The 25,129-nt window shown below is 46.3% G+C and overlaps 1 protein-coding gene across 5 annotated transcripts in view; it reads left to right on the forward strand.

The window, feature by feature from the left end:
• The window catches only part of ARHGEF10L (Rho guanine nucleotide exchange factor 10 like), a 132,957-nt gene that overhangs the window by 55,095 nt on the left and 52,733 nt on the right, over positions 1-25,129 (forward strand). For all 5 annotated transcript variants that reach the window (XM_081017924.1, XM_081017922.1, XM_081017923.1 and 2 more), the window contains 11 exons: positions 1,334-1,440; positions 3,099-3,176; positions 5,560-5,739; positions 7,660-7,776; positions 8,191-8,283; positions 10,708-10,881; positions 11,929-12,074; positions 16,703-16,887; positions 18,115-18,230; positions 20,676-20,803; positions 21,851-21,951. In XM_081017924.1, the coding sequence (XP_080874050.1) occupies positions 1,334-1,440; positions 3,099-3,176; positions 5,560-5,739; positions 7,660-7,776; positions 8,191-8,283; positions 10,708-10,881; positions 11,929-12,074; positions 16,703-16,887; positions 18,115-18,230; positions 20,676-20,803; positions 21,851-21,951 (1,425 nt within the window). The remainder of the gene's footprint in view (positions 1-1,333; positions 1,441-3,098; positions 3,177-5,559; positions 5,740-7,659; positions 7,777-8,190; positions 8,284-10,707; positions 10,882-11,928; positions 12,075-16,702; positions 16,888-18,114; positions 18,231-20,675; positions 20,804-21,850; positions 21,952-25,129) is intronic.

Here is a 25,129-nt window from a genome sequence, read left to right on the forward strand (position 1 = left end):
GGTGCTGTGGTCTAAACCACTGACTAGGGCTTGCCAATCAGAAGGTTGGCGGTTCGAATCCCAACGACAAGGTGAACTGCCGTTGCTCGGTCCCTGCTCCTGCCAAGCTAGCAGTTCGAAAGCACGTCAGAGTGCAAGTAGATAAATAGGTACCGCTCCGGCAGGAAGGTAAATGGCATTTCCGTGTGCTGCTCTGGTTCGCCAGAAGCGGCTTAGTCATGCTGGCCACATCTGTACGCTGGCTCCCTCAGCCAGTAAAGTGAGATGAGCACCGCAACCCCAGAGTTGTCCGCGACTGGACCTAATGGTCAGGGGTCCCTTTACCTTTACCTTTAAGGAAAAGCAGGACATTCTGGAATTAAATCAGAAACCGGGACGGCTTCTGTAAACCCAGGACTGCCCCTGGAAAATAGGGACACTTGGAGGGTCTGAAGCTTCCCTTGTGGGGTTGCAATCTGGGCAAAAGCTCCATCGGCCCCCTGAGTTGGTAGGAAGGTAAATGCAACAGAGGGAGGCGAAATACAGAGCCTTGGGTTCTGGAAGACGCGGCAGGAATGGACTGTGATGATATTGTGGAGGACAGAAACGCCTGCCTCCTGCTGCGAGGCGTCCTGTGATGATGCGATGATGGGAGCGGCTATCATCAGAAATAAAAGGAGGACGCTATCATTTTGGCTCGGTCTACAAAGCATCTTGGAAGTTTGGAACTTGCATGGTTGAGCTGAGAAGCATTACTTCTCTGGACTTTTGAGCTGCTCTGGATACATGGTGGCGAAAGCTCCAGGATGCAGAATTCTGTGTCAAATATAGAGGGTTGTTTTCAAGAGGTCCCTAGCAGGCTCTGAGAGGAGAGTTGAACAAGGAATAGCAACTTTTAAAGAAAAGGGCACAGGGAATCATATTAGACCCAATTAACAGACATGGCTAACCTGGGTCCCTTCGTTTCAGTGGGGCCACCCTGGAAGGATTTAGTGGGATACAACTCACAGGCTCTTTCCTGAGCCCCTTTAAAGAGCATGAGGCTTCCATGAGGACTAGAACCATTAAAAGCAATGCTTTGATGTTGTCAGCTGAATCTTTAAGGGTGTGTTGCTGGACTGGCAATCCTGAAAGTGTGTGTTGAATCCTTTGGGGGAAGCAAAATTCATCTTCCTAATTCCACGTTTTGGCTGGTGGTCTGAATATGCCCGTTCCATATTCCCTGTTGCTTTGTTGTTCCTGGCTGCCCACAATAAAATTCTTCCAGCGCATTGTGTTGTGTTTCTCCCTGCGAGGGCCAGTAGCCCTGGAGATGACCTTGTGTGAATCTTGTGTCTGTATGTGTCCCCTCCAGGCGATTCCGAAGAGGAGGAAATGGGATTCCTGGAGGTCCCGGTGAATGATTTGAAGCACCTGTTTCCCGAGTTGGGCCCGATGCCCGAAGGGTTGAGCCCTCAGCAGGTGAGTGCTTGGGAATGTGGCTCATTCTTAAGTTTTGGAGCACCTCGAGGGAGGGAAAGCTGCACCCACTGTGGCTGCTTTGGGGAAAACTCTGGCTTTTGCAGAGACCCAAAAATATAGCTCAGTGCTAGAGCATCTGCTTGGCATGCAGAAGGGGCCCGTGGATATCCATATTTTTTGTAAAAAAAGATCCGCTAACAAGTGATGAGAAGGACTTTTTTGCCCGAGATCTTAGAATCTAGAGACCGGGGCAGGGAACCTTTTCCAACCCAAGGGCCACATTTGTGTCTCGGAAGCCACCCGAGGGCCGCATGCCACTAGTGGGCGGGGCCAAAGGGGGAAATGGGTGGAGCAATGCCTGCTCATTTCGCCTTTGTAAAAAAAGGCTTCTTTTACAATCTAGAGGCATGATCAGAGTTAAAGGGCACCTTTTGCAGCCAGGGAAAAAGCATTCAAGGAGGATGGGAAACAGGGCTGGTGAGAGGCGTGGTCTGGGATAGGGTCCCGCAGGCCAGAAAAGAGAGCCCCGGGGTCCGAAATTGGCCTGTGGGCCTGAGTCTCCCTCCGCTCCCCCTGCTGCGGGTGGCATTGTGGTCTAAACCACAGAGCCTAGGACTTGCCGATCAGAAGGTCGGCGGTTTGAATCCCCGTGACGGGGTGAGCGCCCATTGCTCTGTCCCAGCTCCTGCCAACCTAGCAGTTCGAAAGCACACCAGAGCAAGTAGATAAATAGGTACCGCTGTGGCAAGAAGGTATATGGCATTTCTGTGCGCTCTGGCAATCGTCACGGTGTCCTGGTGTGCCAGAAGCAGTTGAGTCATGCTGGCCATAGGACCTGGGAAGCTGTCTGTGGACAAACGCCCTCCCTCGGACTGAAAGCGAGATGAGCGCCACAACCCCATAGTCGCCTTTAACTGGACTTAACCATCCATGGGTTCTTTACCTTTACCTTTTATATATTAGTCCTTGGTAGGCCATTGACCTGATTGCTCCCACTAGACTGGCATATTCTGCAACACATCCTTGAGCCCTGAGTTGAAGAAAAATAAGACACTCTGCACATGCCCAGAGTTCTCTTACAACCAATCCCTCTTCCCGTGGAAGAGGGGAATTGTAGCTCCATGAGCAGGGGTCTCCCTTAGCAATGCCCAGCCCCCTGAACAAATTTCTGTTCCCAGGAGTCTTTGGAGGAAGCCACGATAACAGCTTTTCTACTGAAGCACCCTGAAATTAATTACGTAATTGTGTTGGTTTTGGATAGAAAGGCAAGTCACTTAGGTTTTAGAGGAACTCCAACTGTAGCAGGCCAATGCAAGTAGATAAATAGGTACTGCTGCGGTGGGAAGGTAAATGGCGTTTCCATGCGCTCTGGTTTCCGTCACAGTGTTTCCGTTGCGCCAGAAGCGGTTTAGTCCTGCTGGCCACATGACCCAGAAAGCTGTCTATGGGCAAACGCCGGCTCCCTCGGCCTGAAAGCGAGATGAGCGCCGTAACCCTGTAGTCGCCTTTGACTTGATTTAAGCATTACCTTTTTTAGTGCTGATCAGTCCCAATAGACCTATTTGGTCCCTGCATGCTGCCCCAGCTGGCAGTTCTTCCTCTCTCCTCCATGATGCTCTCTTGAGTCACCCGCACCTAATCCGACCCCCTCTCTACAGGTTGTGCGCCGCCACATTCTGGGCTCCATCGTCCAGAGCGAGAGAAGCTACGTCGACTCCTTGCGCAGGATCTTGCAGGTGAGAGAGCTTTCTGCTTCGTGAGCGGGGAACCAGGCACAGGGGCTTCTCAGAGGTGGCACCCGTCCTGTGGAATGCCCTCCCATGAGATGTCAAACATCTTTTTGACTTTTAGAAGGCATCTGAAGGCAGCCCTGTTCAGGGAAATTTTTGGTGTTTTACTGTGTTTTCAATTCTTTGTTGGTAGCTGCCCAGAGTGGCTGGGGGAAGCCACTCAGTTGGGTGGCATATAAATAATAAAATTATTATTTTATCAACCTTTTGCCCCCACCTGCTCTTGCCCACCCACCCCTGAGCGAGTGGCTTCCACTGTCCTCTCACCAAACATGAACACAAACTTAGCAAAAGCTGCCATATACTAAGTCAGGCCATCAAGTCCTCTTCCCACCTTAGATCAAATCTATGCTGCCAGGTGCCATAAGAAAGCTGCAGAGATAGTGCAGGATAGTGCACACCCCGGAAATGATCTCTTTCAGCTTCTGCCTTCTGGAAGAAGGTATAGGGTTATAAAGGCCAGGACTAACCGCCTGAGAAACAGTTTCTACCCAAATACAGCATAAGGGGTCTCTATAGTATAGTGTATTTTAAAATGGGGTTTCAGAGTTTTTAGGGGTTTTTGAATGTTTTATGTAGTTTTGTAGTAGTTTTATGTAGTTTTCAATTTCATTGTTCTGCATAGGACAATGACAATAAAGATATCATATATCGTATAAGTCCACCTAGCCCAGTGTTGTCTGCACTGACTGGCAGCAGCTCTCCAAGGTTTCAGGCAGGGGACAATCCCTGACCCCAGTAGGAGATGCTGCCAGGGACTGGGCCTGGGACATCCTGAGTGCAAGGCAAGGGCTTTACCACTGAGCTTTGGCCCTTTCGTGTTTAAAGTAAAGCAAGCTTCTAGTCCTCATGATTCTGAATAGAGGGCTGATTTAAACAATGTCCCCTTATATTAAGTCAGACTGTCAGTCCATCTAGCTTAGTATTGTCTACACTGACTGGCAGCAGTTCTTCAAGTTTTCAGGCAAGGCGTCTTTCCTAGCCCTACGTGAAGATGCCATTGGGGATGGAACCCGGGGCCTTCTGCATGACAAGAAGCCGCTCTGCCCCCTGAGCTATAGCCCTGTCAAGGAAACCAGGAAAGTCACACATTTCTTGGGAGATCAGCTTAAAAAACAACAAAACACCCCAGGAGATTACTTTCCTTTCCACAAACAAGCAAAAGTCATTCTCTGAGCTCTACCCATTTCACTAAAAGCAAAGAGAGATTCTGGTCCTCAAACTTCTGGGGAAGGAGCTGATTTAAAGAGGAACCTAGGAAACTGCCTTAGTCAGGATTGTCTACACTGACTCGCAGCAGCTCTCCATGGTAACAGGCAGCAGATGTTCCTAGCCTTTCCTGGAGAGGCTGCTGGGCGATGGAAATTGAGACCTTGTGCATTTTTTAAAAATCATTTTTATTAATTTTCCAATAAAAATGGCCAATCAGGATATCCAATCATAATCCAATTAAAACAAAAAACTAAAATAAAAAAGACCAAATTATAATCCAATTGTAATTATAATTTTTTTGGGGGCTCCCCATAGTCTGGACTTCTGAAGCATATTTCCAAATCTTCAGTCCTTCCTCTCCTTGTTGTTTTCCTATTTTCCACATCCCTGTTTAAATGCTTTAAAGTTCTCCGTCCCTGGCTCTACGATTCTCAATCATGTCAGAAATCATTTTTCCTTTCGTCCGTTGAATACAGCTTCATTTGTGTAAATATATTTTTCAACTGTCTATTTGCCAGTGCAGCTTTCCCTGACTCCAGTCTTCCAATCCGGGCTGTTGTCCAAGCCTGTTGTCCGAAGTTTAATGACACATCAACTCCCAAGTTGTTAATCATTCCAATCTGGGCTGTTGTCCAAGCTTTTCGTTTGAGATTTAATAACATAGTAGCTTCGCTGTGGGTTAAACCACAGAGCCTAGGACTTGCCGATCAGAAGGTCGGTGGTTCAAATACCTGCGACTGAGTGAGCTCCTGTTGCTCAGTCCCTGCTCCTGCCAACCTAGCAGTTTGAAAGTACGTCAAAGTGCAAGTAGATAAATAGGTGCCGCTCTGGCAGGAAGGTAAACGGCATTTCCGTGCGCTGCTCTGGTTCACCAGAAGCGGATTAGTCATGCTGGCTACATGACCCGGAAGCTGTACGCCGGCTCCCTCGGCCAATAAAGTGAGATGTGCGCTGCAACCCCAGAGTCGGTAACGACTGGACCTAATGGTCAGGGGTCCCTTTACCTTAGCTTCCATATTGTTACTGTAAAGAGACCTTGTGCATTCAAGGCAAATACTCTGTCAGGGAGTGACCTTCTTTTCACGGCTCCGTGTCTTCCCGTCTCCACTGTTGACAGGATTACAGGAACCCTCTTGTGGAGATGGAGCCCAAAGTTCTCAGCCTCCGGAAATGCCAGGTGGTTTTCTTCCGGGTCAAAGAGATCCTGCAGTGCCACTCCATGTTCCAGATCGCCTTGTCTTCGCGCGTAGCTGAGTGGGACACCACGGAGAAAATCGGCGACCTCTTTGTGGCCTCGGTGAGTGTTTGCAGAACTCAGCTGGGCAGGGGCATCACATTCCTGGAGGAGGAGGAGGAGGAGGAGGAGGGTCAAGTAACCTCACCTTTCTTTCTTTTTTATTTAATTTTTTTTAATATAATTTTTTATTAGGTTTTTTTAACATATCATTTTCAACAGTAATTAAACATACTTTTACATCTTATTCAAATTTTTGACTTCCATCAATCCTGTCTGAAAATTTTCCAATCTAATCTCTCAGTATGCATTTCTGATCTTCCCTATTACATTTCAAACTCATCACCAATATCTCTATCTTTTTCTACTTTGTAACACTTCGTATATTTCTCCTTACAAAACTTCTTGTAGTCCTACTAGCGTAATTTGTTGATTACAGTTGCTCTTCAAATAATTCATATACTTCTTCCAATCTTCTGTAAATCTCTGGTCCCGCAGGTTTCGAATCCTTCCTGTCATTTTGTCCAATTCTGCATAGTCCATTGATTTCGTCTGCCATTCTTCTTTCGTCAGAATTTCTTCTTGTTTCCATTTCTGGGCTAACAATACTCTTGCTGCAGTTGTTGCATATAAAAACAATTTAACATCTTGCCTATTAATGTCCTGACCTATAATACCAAGTAAAAATGCTTCTGGTTTTTTTAAGGATGTATATTTCAACATCTTTTTCATCTTATTATATATCATTTCCCAGAAGTTATTTACTTTTTTACATTCCCACCACATATGATAAAATGTTCCTTCTTTTTCTTTACATTTCCAACATTTATTATTTGTCTTATACATTTTAGCTAATTTCACTGGTGTAATATACCATCTATACATCATTTTCATCATATTCTCTTTCAAAGCATTACAGGCTGTAAATTTTATCCTTTCATTCCACAACCTTTCCCAAGTATCCTCAACTTTCAAGCCTCCACCTTGTAGGTCCATAGCTCCTGTGTGGAATGTCCCCGGAAGCTTTGAGCTGCTTCAGAGGACAATTGATAAGGGATGTGGATGGAATCTGAAATGGAGAAAAGCAGCCCTTCTAGGTTAACATCTTTGGTCAAGGCAAATGGAAATGGAGAAAACAGCCCTTCTCGTTCAGGGTCGATGGTCTGGGCAAATGAAATGGGCACTAACTTAGTTTAATGCCTACATTCCAGGAGACAATGATGGCCCCCAACTTTGTTGTTGTTGTTTAGTCATTTAGTCGTGTCCGCCTCTTTGTGACCCCATGGACCAGAGCACGCCAGGCACTCCTGTCTTCCACTGCCTCCCGCAGTTTGGTCAAACTCATGCTGGTAGCTCCGAGAACACTGTCCAACCATCTCGTCCTCTGTTATCCCCTTCTCCTTGTGCCCTCCATCTTTCCCAACATCAGGGTCTTTTCCAGGGAGTCTTCGCTTCTCATGAGGTGACCAAAGTATTGGAGCCTCAGCTTCAGGATCTGTCCTTCCAGTCAGCACTCAGGGCTGATTTCCTTCAGAATGGATAGGTTTGATCTTCTTGCAGTCCATGGGACTCTCAAGAGTCTCCTCCAGCCCCAGAATTCAAAACATCAATTCTTCGGCGATCAGCCATCTTTATGGTCCAACTCTCACTTCCTAACCCTTCATGGATTACTGCCTTGCCGTGGCGAAGGGGCTTGAATAACTCAGAGAAGCTATGAGCTATGCCGTGCAGGGCCACCCAAGATGGACAGGTCATAGTGGAGAGTTTTGACCAAACGTGATCCACCTGGAGCAGAAACTGGCAAGCCACTCCAGTATCCCTGCCAAGAAAACTCCATGGACAAAGGCCCCCAACTTAGAGGGCTTTAAAAAATCAGACATATTCATGGAGGAGAGGGCAGTCGCTAGCTACTAGCCACAATGGCTTTGCTCTGAACGAAATAGGTGTGCAAACTCTCTCTTTCTCTTCCCGCTTCCACCCCAGTTTTCCAAGTCTATGGTGCTGGATGTCTACAGCGAATACGTCAACAATTTCACCACTGCCATGTCCTTGATCAAGAAGGCCTGCCTTACCAAGCCTGCCTTTCTAGAGTTCCTCAAGGTCAGTAGTTTGCTACAAGAGCTGGGAATTGTAGCTGTGGGAGGGGTGAACTAGAGTTCCCAGGATTCTTTGGCAGAAACACTGTGCTCTAAATGTAGGGTGTGGGTGTGGCATGAGCGAGGACCAGGTTCATGTTCTGACTCTGCTCTGGGCTAGGAGAGCCATGGGCCAAGCTGCTCTTTCCCGGCCTCGGTTTCCCCACTCTGTAAAATGGGTATGCTGTCGCAAGGGTTGGTTATGGCAGTGAATAGGATAGGCTCTGCCAAGCCTCCTGCATGCCAGCATTGGGTCCAGAGAGTGGAAATTTACTGTCTGGGCCCGACCAGCATTATCTCCAAGGTGGGAGGATGGAGACCCACCAAATTGGAAGCCAGAGGTCCTCACATTAACAGCAGGTGATTCTTCTCTTGGCAGAAGAGGCAGATGGGCAGCGTTGACCGGGTGACTCTTTACGGCCTGATGGTGAAGCCCATCCAAAGATTCCCCCAGTTCATTCTTCTCCTACAGGTACCCTTTTAAAAGTGCTTATCTGATTATTCTCAAAGGTGAGGGAGAGCCTTTGCCCTCTATCCCAGGGGCAAGACAGAAAGGTCTGAAGGGCCAGATTCTGCCCCCGGGGCCTGAAGGACAACCTCATTTGCAATGCTGTGTACATTTGCAGTTGTCTTACCTCAGAAAGGATATTGCAGTGTTGGAAAAGGTTTGGACAAGGGTAACCCTATGGAGAAAGGTTACAGCATTTGGGACTTTTTAGCTTAGAGAGAAAGTAAGTCAAAAGTGACTTGGTGGAAGTTTATAAAATTTAGACCTAGCTTGGAGAAAGTGGATACAGAAAAGAATTTCTCCCTTTCTCATAATACAGTGGTACCTCAGGTTACATACGCTTCAGGTTACAGACTCCGCTAACCCAGAAATAGTACCTCAGGTTAAGAACTTTGCTTTAGGATGAGAACAGAAATCGTGCTCCGGCGGCGTGGCAGCAGCAGGAGGCCCCATTAGCTAAAGTGGTGCTTCAGGTTAAGAACAGTTTCAGGTTAAGAACAGACCTCCGGAACGAATTAAGTACTTAACCCGAGGTACCACTGTACTAGAGCCTGTCGGTATCCAATGAAGCTGAATGCTGGAAGATTCAGGACAGATAAAAGAAAAAAAACTTCTCCACACAGAACATAGTTAAACATTGGAACTCCCTGCCACAGGAGTTAGTAGCCACAGTGACTATGCAGTGACTCCACAGTTTGAAGCAACCGTGCTTCTGAATCACAGTTGCTGGAAATTGCAGGAAAGGAGAGTTTTCTCTCTTTTTTTTCCTGTATTGGGAATTTTGTAATGTTTGACGTTTGATTAGTGGTACCTCCTTCGAGTGTAATCTGTTCCGGAAGACCGTTCGACTTCCGAAATGTTCGAAAACTGAGGCGCCAAAGGTGGCCTGCAAATGCAATGGAGAAAATTGAAAAACACGCAACAGAAGCCATTTGACTTCAGAGGTGCGTTTGAAAATGAAAACATTTACCGTATTTTTCGCTCTATAGGGCGCACCCAACCATAGGACGCACCTTGTTTTAGAGGGGGAGAACAAGAAAAAAAATTACCCCCCTCTCTGCTCAGCACCCCTTCAGCGAAGCGGCAGGAGAAACGGAGCCCCTTCCATTTCTCCTCCCGCTTCGCTGAAGGGGCGCTGTGCAGCTCTCCCTCTCTGCTGAAGCTAGGAGAGTCTTGCTCTCCCGGCTTCAGCAAAAGGAACCCGAAGCCTCCGGAGCGCAGCATGAGTTCCCACTGCGCTCCAAAGGCTTCAGGCGGCTATCCCTGAAGCCTGGAGAGCGAGAGGGGTTGGTGCGCACCGACCCCTCTCGCTCTCCAGGCTTCAGCGAAAGCAACGCGTAGGCTCCGGAGCGCAGAGGGAGCGCTCCCTCTGCACTTTGGAGGCTTTGTGTTGCTATCGCTGAAGCCAAGGAGCCTGCACTCGCTCCATAGGACGCACACACACTTCCCCTTAATTTTTGGAGGGGAAAAAGTGCATCCTATAGAGCGAAAAATACGGTATTTCTGGGTTTTCGGCATTCGAAAAGCAAAATGATCAGCTTCTGAGGTGCCCCTGTATTTTTATATGTGCTGGAAGCTGCCCAGAGTGGGGTATTATTATTATTATTATTATTATTATTATTATTATTATTCCCGGCTCCTACCTACAGGTTTCCCACGGGGGAGGAGGGGCATTTGGTTGTCCACTGTGAAAATAGGAGGATGGGCCAGATTAGTCCTTGGCCTGATCCTACAGCCAGGCTCTCCTTATGTTCTCAGGTTCCTTATCTCGTTGGAGGGGAAGACCAAGCTGGGAGAAGGATGGGTGGAAAGTTTGCTTTGCGCGTGGGGTGGAAATGCATGTCTCAGCTCCCAGCTTGCTCCTCCATTGGCCCAGGTGTTTTTTTAATTATTATTATTATTATTATTATTATTATTATTGAGTACAAATTAGAAAAAAATACAAACATACAAAAAAAGGAAAATACATGTAACCAAGAGAAAATTAGAAAACATTTTACCTCTTCTCATATTTACACTTATTTACACCTCTACAAAACAATATTCACAATAAAGAAATGAAAGGTAAAATATAAAAGAAAAGAACAAGAAGAAGATAAAGAAAAGGAAGAAAGAAGACTAAGAATGAGAATTTTAAAAGTAGATAAGTATTCACTATATGCAGCCATTTCCAATCTATGTTCAATTATGTATTTTCATCATATCCTTATCTATCTTAATTAAAATATTTTTAAAAGACTTCCACCGTTTGCCTCACGCGTTTTTGGTAGTCCATTTGTCAAAACCTTTGTTCTTCATATTTTTCCTTTGAGTCTCCTTAATGGCCCAGGTGTTTGGGATGGAGGTCCCTCTCCCCGCCTGACGGCTCTCCCCTCCTTCTTCTTCCAGGACATGCTGAAAAACACTCCCAAGGGCCACGCTGACCGGCTCTCCCTCCAGCTGGCTCTGACAGAGCTGGAGACCTTGGCGGAGAAACTCAATGAACAGAAGCGACTGGCGGACCAGGTGGCCGAGATCCAGCAACTCACCAAGAGCGTCAGCGACCGCAGCAGCATCAACAAGGTAGGCTCAAGGTCTGGTCCTTTGAGGGATGCTTGAGGGATGCAAAGACCAAAGAGGCTCTCTCCTCATGACCAGCTACCCACTCTCTGACCATCTGCCAAGACACTTAGCTGACATAGGCTGTGCTCCCGTGGCTTTTGATCCCCATTTTTGCAGTTATATTTTATCACATTTTCAGAAAATCCACCTATACAGTCATACCTTGGTTTTCAAACAACTTAGTTCCTGAACATTTTGGCTCCTGAACGCCACAAACCCAGAAGTGACTGTTTCAGTTTGCGAACTGTTTTTGGAAGCCAAACCTCCGATGGGGCTTCCGATTGGCTGCAGGAGCTTCCTCAGCAGCCAATCGGAAGCCACACTTTGGTTTCCGAACGTTTTGGAAACTGAACGGACTTCCGGGACGAAACACGGACCGCATTTGTTGCATATGTAAATAACCTTTTTTGACACCTGGGAATTTCAGTCTGGATTATCCCCAACATAAAGGACTCTGGTTTGGTGGTTTTTTTTTGGGGGGGGGGGAGTACTTTTAAACATTTTTTTCAATTCATTATGATCATTTCCCAATACAGTGGTACCTCAGGTTACATACGCTTCAGGTTACAGACTCCGCTAACCCAGAAATAGTACCTCAAGTTAAGAACTTTGCTTCAGGATGAGAACAGAAATTGTGCTCTGGCGGCCCGGCGGCAGCAGGAGGCCCCATTAGCTAAAGTGGTGCTTCAGGTTAAGAACAGTTTCAGGTTAAGAACGGACCTCCGGAACGAATTAAGTACTTAACCTGAGGTACCACTGTGCTCTTTTACCCTTTTAAAAGCCCAGATGTTTAGGTCCTGTGTCCGTGTGCTTGGTCTGCAGAAAAAGCTCTGTTTGCAAAAATACGGGTGTTGGGACCTTCAGTATGCAATTAGGTTCTCCTCCTCTGCGCTTCAGGTGGGATAATCTCAAGCTCTTGATGGGGTGGCTGAAAGGTCCTAAGGTCCCTCAATTGATGGTTTCCTCTCTGTCTGTCTCTCCTGAAAATGTACTTCCTCCTCCCCGCAGCTTTTAAGCTCAGGCCAGCGGCAGCTGCTGCTCTGCGAGACCTTGACGGAGACAGTCTACAGCGACCGTGGCCAGCTCATCAAGTCCAAGGAGCGGAAAGTCTTCCTGCTGAACGACATGCTGGTCTGCACCAACATAAACTTCAAGTGCGTGTCCAGACAATTTCGCGGGGGTGCTTGCGAGAGGTGGGAGGGTCTTAAAGAGAGAGATCGGGGCATAGCTGTCAACTTTTCCCATTTTTCAAAGGGAAATTCTCTTATTCCGAATAGGATTCCTCGCAAGAAAAGGGAAAAGTTGACAGCTATGGATTGGGGCCCGCTGCAAGTGCCTGGGAGGGCAGCTGCAACACAACCCCAGTTTCTGCAGAGTTTGTGTAAGGGGGATCCCAATCAGTTGAATCACACAGATGATTTGCCATATGGGAAAACCATCAGATAGGAATGGTCTTTATTATCGGACATCACAGCATGTTTTAAAAAGCATTAAATAAGGGAAAAAACAGGATGAAGTAGTATATCGCCTCTGAGAATACAGGTGAAACTCGGAAAATTAGAATATTGTGGAAAAGTTCATTTATTTCAGTAATTCAACTTAAAAGGTGAAACTAATATATGAGATAGACTCATGACATGCAAAGCGAGATATGTCAAGCCTTTATTTGTTATAATTGTGATGATCATGGCGTACAGCTGATGAAAACCCCAAATTAACAATCTCAGAAAATTAGAATATTAAATGAAATCAGCAAAACAAAGATTGCAAATAGAGCAATATTGGACTTCTGAGAAGTAGAAGCATGCATTTGTACTCAGTACTTGGTTTGGGCCCCTTTTGCATCAATTACGGCCTCAGTGCGGCGTGGCATGGATTAGTTTCACCTTTTAAGTTGAATTACTGAAATAAATGAACTTTTCCACGATATTCTAATTTTCCGAGTTTCACCTGTATTTCTTCGTCTTCTTTCGCAAATCCCCAAATCCAGTACTTACATTCTGTTTTGTTTGTATGCTTTTGAAAACAAATCAAGTAGCCTGGCCTACTTGAGGAGCTAAACTTAAAAAAAAGAAATCAGAAGTTTCTCCTTTGTGCCTTCGGGTGTCAACTCTCTGCTTGCTTTGGAGAAAAGATAGAGCCCCCTTCGCCACCTAGAAATGCATGTTTTGGTTTTTTCTTTCTTTTTTCCCACCTGCCAGGAACTAGTGTTAGACGCTGCTAGAGTGACACCTCACTTAGATGCTTCGAAGTGTGAGATTTTTTTTGTTTGTGACGCTAGGGTGCCTTTGTGTGAGGCGGAGGTGAGGAAAATGAAAAAAATCTGCCTTTGCAGAAGTTTGCTCACCTGTATGCATGATGTTCCAAAGCCTTAACCGGGAATATCGAGAGGAGAAAAGTGGTTAATGGACTCGCCTGCCACTTATTTTATTGATTGCATTTTATATCTCACATTTTCCTCCAAGGAAGGTGGCTTAAGTGTTTAAAAAGGCCTCTGCATTTTGCTTCCTGGGGGGCTGCCCTGAATGGTTTCCTTTTGATACCTGTCTATATATCTCATCTGATGTAAGAGAGTCAAACAATGATATGAAATTTCATAGACATCTAAAGGCAGCCCTGTTTCAGGGAGTTTTTATTGTTTGATGTTTTGTTTTGTCCTTTTTAAATTCTGTTGGAAGATGTCTAGAGTGGCTGTGACAACCTAGTCAGATGGGTGGGGTACAAAGAATAGAGGGCTTTTAATTAAGCTGTCCCCCTCCCTCATCCAACCCCCACTACAACCCTAGAAGGAATCAGACCAGAGGCCCCAATGGGAAGTCCACAAGCAGGGGGCAATAGCCCATAGCTGTCAACTTACAGATTTGAAAATAAGGGACCAGCAGCCTCGAAAAGAAGGGATCAGCAGCCAAAATAAGGGATTTTGCTTAGCTTATACATAAATCCGGCACTGATGGAGCCATGCTGCTTTTGCTGCGACTGACTGTGTTTTGCAGGGGGTTGGACTAGATGATCCTACGCCTCTGGCTTCCCCTGGCAGCGCAGTGGAAGTCTCGCAAGAGAGGGGGGAAAGGGAGAGACGGAGATGCGGCAGCTCGTGTGCACTCTCTCTCGCATGGCGAAGGACCCTGAGCCGCTGCTTCCCTCCTGAGCCGGGCGAGCATGAAACCCGGGAAATTTAAGGGACATCATCAATAAGGGACAGCAGTGGGACACATCGCTGGGATAAGGGAGTTTCCCGCCAAATAAGGGACGGTTGACTGCTATGCAATAGCTCCCTCTTCTTCGGCACACCTCGCTTGGTTGTGCGGCTGTGAGTTGGTACGAGCTCAGATTTCATTTCATTTCCATTTCACTTTTAGTTTGTACACCGCCTGTCTAAATTACTGTACACAAGGCGGTTTGCAAGCTGAAGAAATGACAAAGATCGAATGCTTTGTAACAATCTGATCCAATACAAAAAAGGTCGTAATAAGAGCAAGCAACATATCAAATAAAGTAACATTCGGGACGTGGGTGGTGCTGTGGTTTAAACCACAGAGTCTTGGACTTGCCGATCAGGAGGTTGGCAGTTCGAATCCCCACGACGGGGTGATCTCCCATTGCTCGGTCCCTGCTCCTGCCCACCTAGCAGTTCGAAAGCACATCAAAGTGCATGTAGATAAATAGGTACCACTCTGGCGGGAAGGTAAACGGCGTTTCCGTGTGCTGCTCTGGTTCGCCAGAAGCGGCTTAGCCATGCTGGCCACAGGACCCGGAAGCTGTATGCTGGCTCACTCGGCCAATAAAGCGAGATGAGCGCTGCAACCCCAGAGTCATCCGTGACTGGACCTAATGGTCAGGGGTCCCTTTACCTTTACCTTAACATTCAAGAATCCATTAGAAAAAAAAGTACACAATATCAGCAAATAATAAACGGAAATTCTCTCTTAACAATTGCAATAAATAATTTCTAATCAATAAAAAAAATCAACAAGTCCCACGGAGCATAAAATAACACGATACAAATTGAGAGGCAAAATCACGCAATGTATTGTTTTTTATTTAAAAATATATCCCTGAACTCCTCCGGGTTTCTCTGAGTTTTCCCTGGGGTTTCCGAGATTCCAACAATGACTGCTGCTTTGATCTTTTTCTTCCACAGGCCAATTAACTCCAGGTAAGGCAAGGTTTGGGTGGTTTGCCCCACATTTTATCGGGGGCGCAAGTTTTGGCATGCTGGTGATGGATTGTGGTGGGCTTTCGGTTGCTTCTGCCTGCTTAGTGTTGGGAGCTGGCTCTCGCTTTTAAGCAGCTAATAACGTCTTTCCATGATTTGTGGTGTCGCGTTATATAGTAAGCCCAAAACTCAATTGGCTGGTTACATTTTGTGGATCACCTAAGGCCAAAATTGCATATAGTCAAACTGTATACCTGAAGGAGCGTCTCCAACCCCATCGTTCAGTCCGGACACTGAGATCCAGCTCCGAGGGCCTTCTGGCAGTTCCCTCTCTGTGAGAAGTGAGGTTACAGGGAACCAGACAGAGGGCCTTCTCAGTAGTGGCGCCCACCCTGTGGAACACCCTCCCTTCAGATGTGAAGGAAATAAGCAGTTATCCTATCTTTAAAAGACATCTGAAGGCAACCCTGTTTAGGGAAGTTTTTAATATTTAATGCTGTACTGTTTTTAACATTTGATTGGGAGCCGCCCAGAGTGGCTGGGGAGACTCAGCCAGATGGGCGGGGTAGAAAGAATAAATTATTATTATTATTATATATATATATATATATTAAATGATATTTATTAAAGTTTCAAAAAATACAAGAAATACAAAATACAGAAAAAAGAGTAAAGTTTTTTAAAGTATAACAAAAAAATAAAGGATAAAAAAGAAACATACAAAATAAAACAGTTAAAAAGACATTAATTTTCCAAACCTATCTTCCCTAGACTTATTTCCCCGGACCTCCTCATACCTCCCTTTTTTGTATTCCAGTTCAGTTTGTTAGTTCAGCAAATCCTTACCATTAAACTTTTGCCCAATTGTAAACCTTTTTTCATATCTCTTAAAGCATTACAGCTAAAAACCTCTTAGTTTCTATCCAACATCCTTCTAAGATTCCTTAATTTTACAATGTTTCTGTAAATAGTCTTTAAATTTCTTCCAGTCTTCTTTCACCGACTCTTCTCCCTGGTCTCGGATTCTGCCAGTCATTTCCGCCAGTTCCATGTAGTCAATCACCTTCATCTGCCATTCTTCCAGAGTGGGTAGATCTTGTGTCTTCCAATACTTTGCGATGAGTATTCTTGTTGCTGTTGTAGCATATTATTATTATTATTATATACCACTGTACTCTCCCCTCCTGCGGCGTCCAGTGTTCAGAAGCATCACTGCCTCTGGTTGTGTTGGCAGAGCGTAGTTGTTATGTCCTCTCCTTTGCGAATTTCTCTTTTTAAGCCGTCCAAGCTGGTGGCTGTTACTGCCTCTCATGGTAGGGAATCAGAAGAGCCTGGTTGTCTGGATTAGACCCTGCAGTCCAACCTCCTGTTCTCCCAGTGGCCAACCAGATGGGAAATTTGCAAGTGGGACCCAAACACAACAGCCCCCTTTCCCTTCCGTGGCTTCCAGCAACCGGTATTCAGAAGAGTGGCGGTTCTCTTGTGCATGTTGCGATGGATTTTTAAGCTTGGCTGAGCTTGGGATTGAGTAGTACCCCTCACCTGCACGGTTGGACTGGATAAACACTCCTTCCTTGGCAATTATTTTTCTTTAAAACTGGATTTCCCGTCCTCCTCTCCTTGCAGGGGGCAGCTGGAAATCAGCACCCTGGTTCCGCTCGGCCCCAAGTACATCGTGAAATGGAACGCCGCCCTGCCGCAGGTCCAGGTGGTGGAAGTCGGGCAGGAGAGCAGCGCCCACGAGAAGGACAACGTGGTCATCCCCAATCTTGGGCTGAAGAAGCACATGCCAGGCAGCCAGTCCTCACACAGTGAGTAGGCGCTTTTGCTTCCGATCGAACCAGTTTGGAATGCGGTCCAAATCTGTCCCTTCAGGGGTGCCCAAATTTTTTCCCAAGAGGGGCCAGATTTGATGAAATGAACATCCGTGAGGGCTGACCAAATCTGTTGAGCTCTTTTTTTAGGGTTGGGGTTGTTGACCCCAGATTTATTTTTTTTATTATTTACGGGACCCCCTCTCCTTAAGGTCCACAGATGACAACATTTTGGAGGTCCCAAGTCACAAGGTGGTTAGATTGGTCTCAACTAGGGCCAGGGCCTTTTCAGTATTGGCCCCAACTTGGAGGAACGCTCTGTCACAAGAGACTAGGGCCCTGCGGGACTTGACATCTTTCCGCAGGGCCTGCAAGACAGAGCTGTTCTGCCTGGTCTTTGGTTTGGACTCAGTCTGACCCTTATGTTTCCCTCCCCTTATGGTTTTGATCTATGGGCTACTTTTAAAATGAGGCTGCATTTTAAATTGCATTTTAACCTGTATTTTAAATTGGTTTTTTCCCCTATTATGTTTTTATTGTAATGTTACTGGTGTTAGCCACCCTGAGCCTGGCTCTGGCTGAGGAGGGTGGGGTATATATAATAATAATGATAATAATAATAATAATAATAATAATAATAATAAAACTGCCACAGGGGCAGCCGGGGAGCTGAATTAGGCCCCCAGAACAGACTTTGGACATGCCTGCTTCAGGCTCACAGCAATTGGGGAAAAAATAAAAATAAAATAGTGATGTCCCAGCTTTCTCCTCAGAAATCAATGTCCTTCATAAGTATCCAGGGCGCATGTGGCAATTCTATACCTCCTTGCAACATGTAATGTTGCTAGATTCTGCACATGCAAATTAACTTGATTTCCTCATTTATTCATCTACTTTAAACATATACTCTTATAAAACTGCAGGCGATTACAACAATCCTGCCAATGTTCTTATCTGTTTAAATTTTATTTTTGTAAATATTCAACAAACCGTTTCTATTCTTTTGAGGTTTTTCGCAAACCATGTGGCGTATAAATGAATGAATGTAAATTCTATAGATTTATATAAAACGAGCTTGTTGCGGCAGGATGGGTTCTCCTTTTTATTTCTTAATCGACTGGCTGCTAGTGTTTAGCTGTGGACATGGCTTCCTCTGGGCTGCCGACGTCATTGTGTCATTTGCCCTTGTCATTGTGGTTTCTCCCTGTCCCTTCTTACCACCAGATAAAGTGTACCTGGGTCCTCCTCGCCTGTTTCAGGAGCTACAAGATCTTCAGAAAGACCTGGCAGTGGTGGAACAGATCACTCTACTCATCAGCACCCTTCATGGTACATACCAGGTGAGTCCTGTGAGGGTTTGTTTTAAAACAAAAGATTTCCACGGGAGTGTCAGGCTGAAGGCCAGGGATCAGCAAGCAGATCTAGTTGGTGGGCTCGTTCCTTATCTTCCCCACCCATCGGGGGCCACATTTGACAAGTGTCACCTGATGTCGCAAATCATAGAATTGTAGAGTTGGAAGGGACCCTGACGGTCATCTAGACCAACACCCTACAATGCAGGAATATGAAGCTGTCCCATACGAGGAATCGAACTTGCAACCTTGCCGTGATCAGTGCCACGTTCTAACCAATTCAAATGGCTCTCACTGCCAGAAAGTTCTTCCTGATGTTTAGTCAGAATCTCCTTTCTGGTTATTTGAATCCAGGGGTTTGAGTCCTACCCTCCAGAGTAGGAGAAAACAAGCTTGTTCCGTCTTCCATGGGGCAGCCTTTGAGATCTTTGAAGATGGCTCTTATATCTCCTCTCGATCTTCTCCGTTCCAGGCTAAACATCCCCAATTCCCTCAACCATTCCTCATCAGGAATAATAATATTTATTATTAATATTTTATCATCATCATCAAACCTTTTATTGGCATCACATACAAACATCCATTGTAAATCAATACAGAATTACCACCTCCCCAATGTCACAGAACATTTGTCAAATGAAAAGAGGCAAAACAGTCCAATGTTACATATTATTAATATTATTATCCCTTGTTCTCTTAGTGTGGAAAAGGCACCCACCTGAGAGGTGCCACAACTGAGTTCTGGTGAGCTCCAGCTGAAAAAAAACATCATCATCATCATTATTATTATTATTCTTACAATATGTTAATAAACCTAAGGTTTAAACCTAAGGTCCCAGGGTGGGTTGCGACAATTAAAACACAGCATTAGGATTAAGCAACAACAATGCACAATATTGATGATGATGATAAAAAATAATTTTATTGTTTAAAAGCCGCCCATCTGACTGGTTTGCCTCAGCCATGCTGGGCAGCTCCCAACAGAATATTTAAAACACAAGATACATCAAAGGTTAAAAACGACCCTATACAGTCAAACCTCGGTTCTCGAACGGCTCCGTTTTTGAAAGTTTCGGCTCCCAAACGCCGAAGACCCACAAGTAAATGCTCTGGTTTTCAAACATTTTTCAGAACCCAAACGTCAAGACGCAGCTTCCGCTTCAGTGCTAGAAGCTCTTGCAACCAATCAGAAGCTGCGCCTCGGTTGTCAAATGCTTCGGAAGCCGAACGGTCTTCCGGAACGGATAACATTCAACAGCTGAGGTTTGACTGTACAGGGCTGCCTTCAGATGTCTTCTAAAAGTCAGACAGTTGTTTATTTCCTTGACATCTGAAGGGAGGGAGTTGGGTATGTTTAGCCTGTGAAGGAGGAGAATGAGAGGTGATGCGACAGCCACTTTTAACTGTCTGAGGGGCCGTCACATGGAAGATGGAGCAAGCATGTTTTCTGCTGCTCAAGAGGGGAGATTCTGAACCCAGTGCCTTCAAGCTACAAGCAAGGAGATTCTAACTGAACCTTAGCAAAACAATTCCGAGTTTAAGACCTGTTTAACAGTGGAACATGAATGTGCAAAATATGGTCTGAAGCTCAACATCAAAAAAACTAAGATCATGGCCACTGGGCCCATCACCTCCTGGCAAATAGAGGGGAAGAAATGGAGGCAGTGAGAGATTGTACTTTCTTGGGCTCCATGATCACTGCAGATGGTGACAGCAGTCACGAAATTAAAAGACGCCTGCTTCTTGGGAGAAAAGCAATGACAAACCTAGACAAAATATTAAAAAGCAGAGACATCACCTTGTCGACAAAGGTCCATATAGTTAAAGGTATGGTTTTCCCAGTAGTGATGTATGGAAGTGCGAGCTGGACCATAAAGAAGGCTGATCGCCGAAGAATTGATGCTTTTGAATTGTGGTGCTGGAGGAGACTCTTGAGAGTCCCATGGACTGCAAGAAGATCCAACCTATCCATCCTTAAGGAAATCAGCCCAGAGTGCTCACTGGAAGGACCAATCGTGAAGCTGAGGCTCCAATACTTTGGCCACCTCATGAGAGGAGAAGACTCCCTGAAAAAGACCTGATGTTGGGAAAGATTGAGGGCACAAGGAGAAGGGGATGAGATGGTTGGACAGTGTTCTCGAAGCTACCAACATGAGTTTGAGCAAACTGCGGGAGGCAGTGGAAGACAGGAGTGCCGGGCGTGCTCTGGTCCATGGGGATACGAAGAGTCGGCCACGACTAAACAACAACAACAGTGGCAGGTTTGTAAGCAGAGGTTGGATGGCCACCAGTCAGGGATTAATTCATCGCAATTCTTGCTTTGCAGGGGGTTGGAATGGATGATCTTTGGGGGTCCCCTTCAATTCTAGGATTCTATGTGGTTGTGTGACTGCCCCTCCTCTTTTCTTTAATTTCCCCTTCTCTGTTTCCTAGAATCTGAACATGACCGTTGCTCAGGACTGGTGCTTAGCTCTGCAGAGGCTGATGCGGGTGAAAGAGGAAGAGATCCATTCTGCAAACAAGTGCCGCCTCCGTCTCCTACTCCCAGGGAAGCCAGACAAGTGGGTTATTCGACCTTCAGCTATTTATTTGCTTTTTTAAAAAAAAAATGCCCCAGGCACTGGTTGTGGCTGATGGTGCACTCTAAGACTTTGACTCCAACTCCATTAAAGGTAAAGGGACCCCTGACCATTAGGTCAAGTCGTGACCGACTCTGGGGTTGCAGTGCTCATCTCACTTTATTGGCCAAGGGAGCCGGTGTACAGCTTCCGGGTCATGTGGCCAGCATGACTAAGCTGCTTCTGGTGAACCAGAGCAGCGCACGGAAACGCTGTTTACCTTCCCGCCGGAGCGGTACCTATTTATCTACTTGCACTTTGATGTGCTTTCAAACTGCTAGGTTGGCAGGAGCAGGGACTGAGCAACGGGAGCTCACCCCATCACGGGGATTTGAACTGCTGACCTTCTGATCGGCAAGTCCTAGGCTCTGTGGTTTAACCCACAGCGCCACCTGCGTCCCTTCCAACTCCATTAGCCCACTTGAAAACACAAATGCCGACTTTTGAGTTTCACAGGCTTCTTCATCAAGCTGGATGCCCTCTAGATGTTATTGGAGTCCAACAACACTTCCCTTTTCTACATCCAGGTTTAACATGCTCTCTATTTATATATATATATATATATATATATATATATATATATATATATATAATCTTTATTAATTTAAAATAAATACATTTATGAAAAACAGACATACATACAAGTAAACAAACATACAATCAAACAAATAACAGAAAAATCAAACAAACTACCACACTATAAGATATAAGAAGATTAATATAATTATCAACATATATACTCCTGGTATTGAACTCAATTATAAAATTTATAGAAAATAAATTTAAAATTGACTTCCAATTAATCTCACTGTACTTTGTCTATTGGCAGAATTAGACTGATCCCTGTATTGTATAAATATAAGTTTGTAGGGAGGTAAAAAGAAATTATATAAGAAATATGTTACTGTGTGGTATAAAGTAATGGATAGACAAAATACACACTCTCTAATCCTTTTTTTCTTTCCCTTTCTGGATGCTTTCCCACCTCAGGTCTGGGCGCCCTGTCAATGTCATGGTAGTCTTCATCACCCCCAACCCCCTCAGCAAAATCTCCTGGGTCAACCGCTTGCATTTGGCCAAAATTGCTCTGCGTGAGTAACTTCCTTTTTAAAAAATATTTGCCGGATCAGCTGGTATTTTGACAACGTGCTATGCAGGCTTCCAGGTTACACAGGACTCTACTTTAGGATGTTTTTAAGGAGGGAAGAAAGAAAACGAGTGAGAAAACAAATGTTTTGGGCAAACCTTTGCTTAGCAAGGGAATGTGAGAGATTCGACATCTTCTTGTTGGTTGGTTGATTTTTTTCCATGGATTGTGGGCTGCCTTTTAGGGTCAGATAAAAGGTTTTTTTAATTATAGCAAGGCCAGCATCCACAAACGCCCCTAGGAAACTCACAAGGAGATTGTGAAAGCCCTGTTCATAGCTGTCAACCGTCCCTTATTTGGCGGGAAACTCCCTTATCCCAGTGCCGTGTCCCGCTGCTGTCCCTTATTGATGATGTCCCGTAAATTTCCCGGGTTTCAAAGGAAGTAGGTCCTCTCCCTCCCTCCCTGAGTCCGACTCGGCCTCTCCAACCCTTCTCTTCGCCAGCAGTGGCAGCAACAACTATACCCCGCAGCCGCGCGCTGCTCTGTCTCCCCCCCCCAAGCCCAGACCCCCCAGTCAACAGTCTCCCCCTGGCCCGAGCCCCCTTGTCTTCCTCCTCTTCCTCTTCGTTGTCTCCGCCTCCTTTCTCCAGCGGCAACAGAGGCGGCGGCCGCAGCAAAAGCGCCGCCGTCGTCCCCCGGCCCAAACACATCACCCCGCCAGTTTCCAGGATCCTCGAGTCCCTTCCCGTCAGGGAACGGCGGCAGCTCAGTGAGAATCCCCTCCGCCTCCTCTCTCCTCTCAGCGACAGAAACAAACCAAGCCCGCCCTGAGTGTACGGGGGGGGGGTTGCAATCTCAGCCCCCCGCTCCCCCTTCTCCTCCCTCCCATCTAATGCAGCCGTGCAAGCTGTCCTCAGCTTGACGGCGGAGCTGGAGAGACCACCCCCTTCCTCTCTCCCTCCCTAGGAAGTGTGGTGGGGAGAGATGAGCGAGCGGGGAAGAAGCGAGAAGCGGAGGGCATGGCGAAAGGAAGGCTTGCGGGGAATGAGGGGAGCTGGCCAGCCCCCACTTCATGCTGGTCACATTATGGGAACCACTGCTTGAGGCTTCCTTTGGGTGCTGGTTGTCTAAAATCCCTTATTTTGGCTGCTGGTCCCTTATTTTTGAGGCTGCTGGTCCCTTATTTTCAAATCTGTAAGTCAACAGCTATGGCCCTGTTGCTTCTGTCATTTGGTGACTCACCATCCAAAGGTAGATTGCCTCTGAGCATCATGTCTTAATAGCCATTTATGGTTGTGGAGGTGGCCGCTGGTACCCACTGGAGACTGGTGGGGAGGAAGGCAGAGAGACCAAAAAGTAGGTGGAAACGAGAGCCGGTGATTGGCTGAGCTAGAGCCAATGAGAAGCAGTGCTGACCCCGCCCCATGGGGCTGTTTGGTTGTTGGTTTGTTGATTGCATTTCTAATCCCCTTTCCTTCAAGGAGACCAGAGCAGTGTACATAACTCTCCCTCCTGTCATTTAGTCCCCCCCCCCCCGCCAACAACCCTGTTTGGTAGGTTAGGCTGCGAGGCCATCCAGCGAGCTTTGTGGCTTAGTGGGGGTACGAACCCTGGACGTTCCCAGGCCCTAGTCCAGAACTCAAACCACTATACCACACTGTTGTTATCAGAAGGCAGGCAGATGGAGGCTGGCTGAGAGCAAAGTCGATCTAGTGGGGTGATGCCCCGCTTGCCCGAAATGGACCAGCCACCTCTGAGCTCCAGAGAAACGGAAAGAAGTATTTGGGGGCAGCCTGATTCCCTGCGGAAGTGAGTTCCGTAAGTGTGGGGCTACCACTAAAAAGGCCTCATTTGATCTGCAGTTCACCATGGGCCTCTGCTAGATAGACTTCTCACCCCCCCCCCCAGAAAAATGACTTGTGCCTACAACCACTGTCTTACAGTGGGGATAGGCAGTCTTGTTCCACGCTTTGTGAGAAGAAAAGCTTTGATTTCTGCGTTAAAGTGGGTTGGGCTAGATGACCCTTGGGGCCTCTTGCAACTCTGCAGTTCTATGGTTATTTAGTCTGTCTACCCTTTTTTTGCCTGTGTCCCCCCCGAAAAAAGAAACAGCACCTGGCTGTTTTCATATATTCATAAATTTCAGGTGTGTGTCAATCTTTGGGGAGTTTGTTATGAGGTTCCCCTTCCCGCATCCAATTAGCTGCCTTTCACATTGTGTTTTTGATTTTTCTGTAATTAAAGATCCCAGCCGCCACTCCCAGAGTTTCCCAGCGAAGGAGAAAATAAATTATACTGTTTTTGTCCCCCATGAATGTCAGGAGTATAATCTAAATTTTCAGGAAGGAAAGACAGACACTTGAGTGTCTGGGACGTTTTTCTCCTTCTAACCTGATAATATTTCCCATCTATTGGTCTTAAGCAGTTGGTCCCTTAAGCAGTTGCCGTATTAAGCAGTTGGTCCCTTACCTTTCTCACCCCAATCTGGCCACAGTGATCCATGCAGTGGTCACCTCTAGGCTTGATTACTGTAATTCGCTCTATGCAGGGCTGCCCTTGAAGCTGGCTCAGAAACTCCAGCGGGTGCAGAATGCTGCGGCAAGTCTCCTTGCCACGGGATCACATTCATCCAGTGCTTTACCAGCTGCACTGGCTCCCGGTGGTGTACAGGATCAGGTTTAAGGGGCTGGTTTTGACCTTTAAAGCCCTATGTGGCCTAGGACTCACATACCTTTGGGACCGCCTTTCCTGGTATGCCCTGTGGAGATCCACAAATGACAACACTTTGGAAGTCCCAAGTCGCAAGGTGGTTAGATTGGTCTCAACTAGAGCCAGGGCCTTTTCAGTACTGGCCCCGACTTGGTGGAACGCTCTGTCACAAGGGACTAGGGCCCTGCAGGACTTGACTTCTTGGTGTTCCACCAAGTCGGGGCCAATACTGAAAAGGTCCTGGCTCTAGTTGAGACCAACCTAACCACCTTGTGACTTGGGACCTCCAAAATGTTGTCATTTGTGGACCTTAAGGTCCTCCGTGGGGCATACCAGGAGAGGCGGTCTGGTATATAATTAATAATAATAATTTATTTCTACCCCGCCTATCTGGGTGGCTTCCAACAGAAGGTTAAAAATACATTAATAAATCAGTCATTAAAAACTTCCCTAAACAGAGATGGGTGACA

Source organism: Podarcis pityusensis, assembly GCF_964106645.2.
Source record: "Podarcis pityusensis genome assembly, chromosome: 8".
NCBI classification, from domain to species: Eukaryota; Metazoa; Chordata; class Lepidosauria; order Squamata; family Lacertidae; genus Podarcis; species Podarcis pityusensis.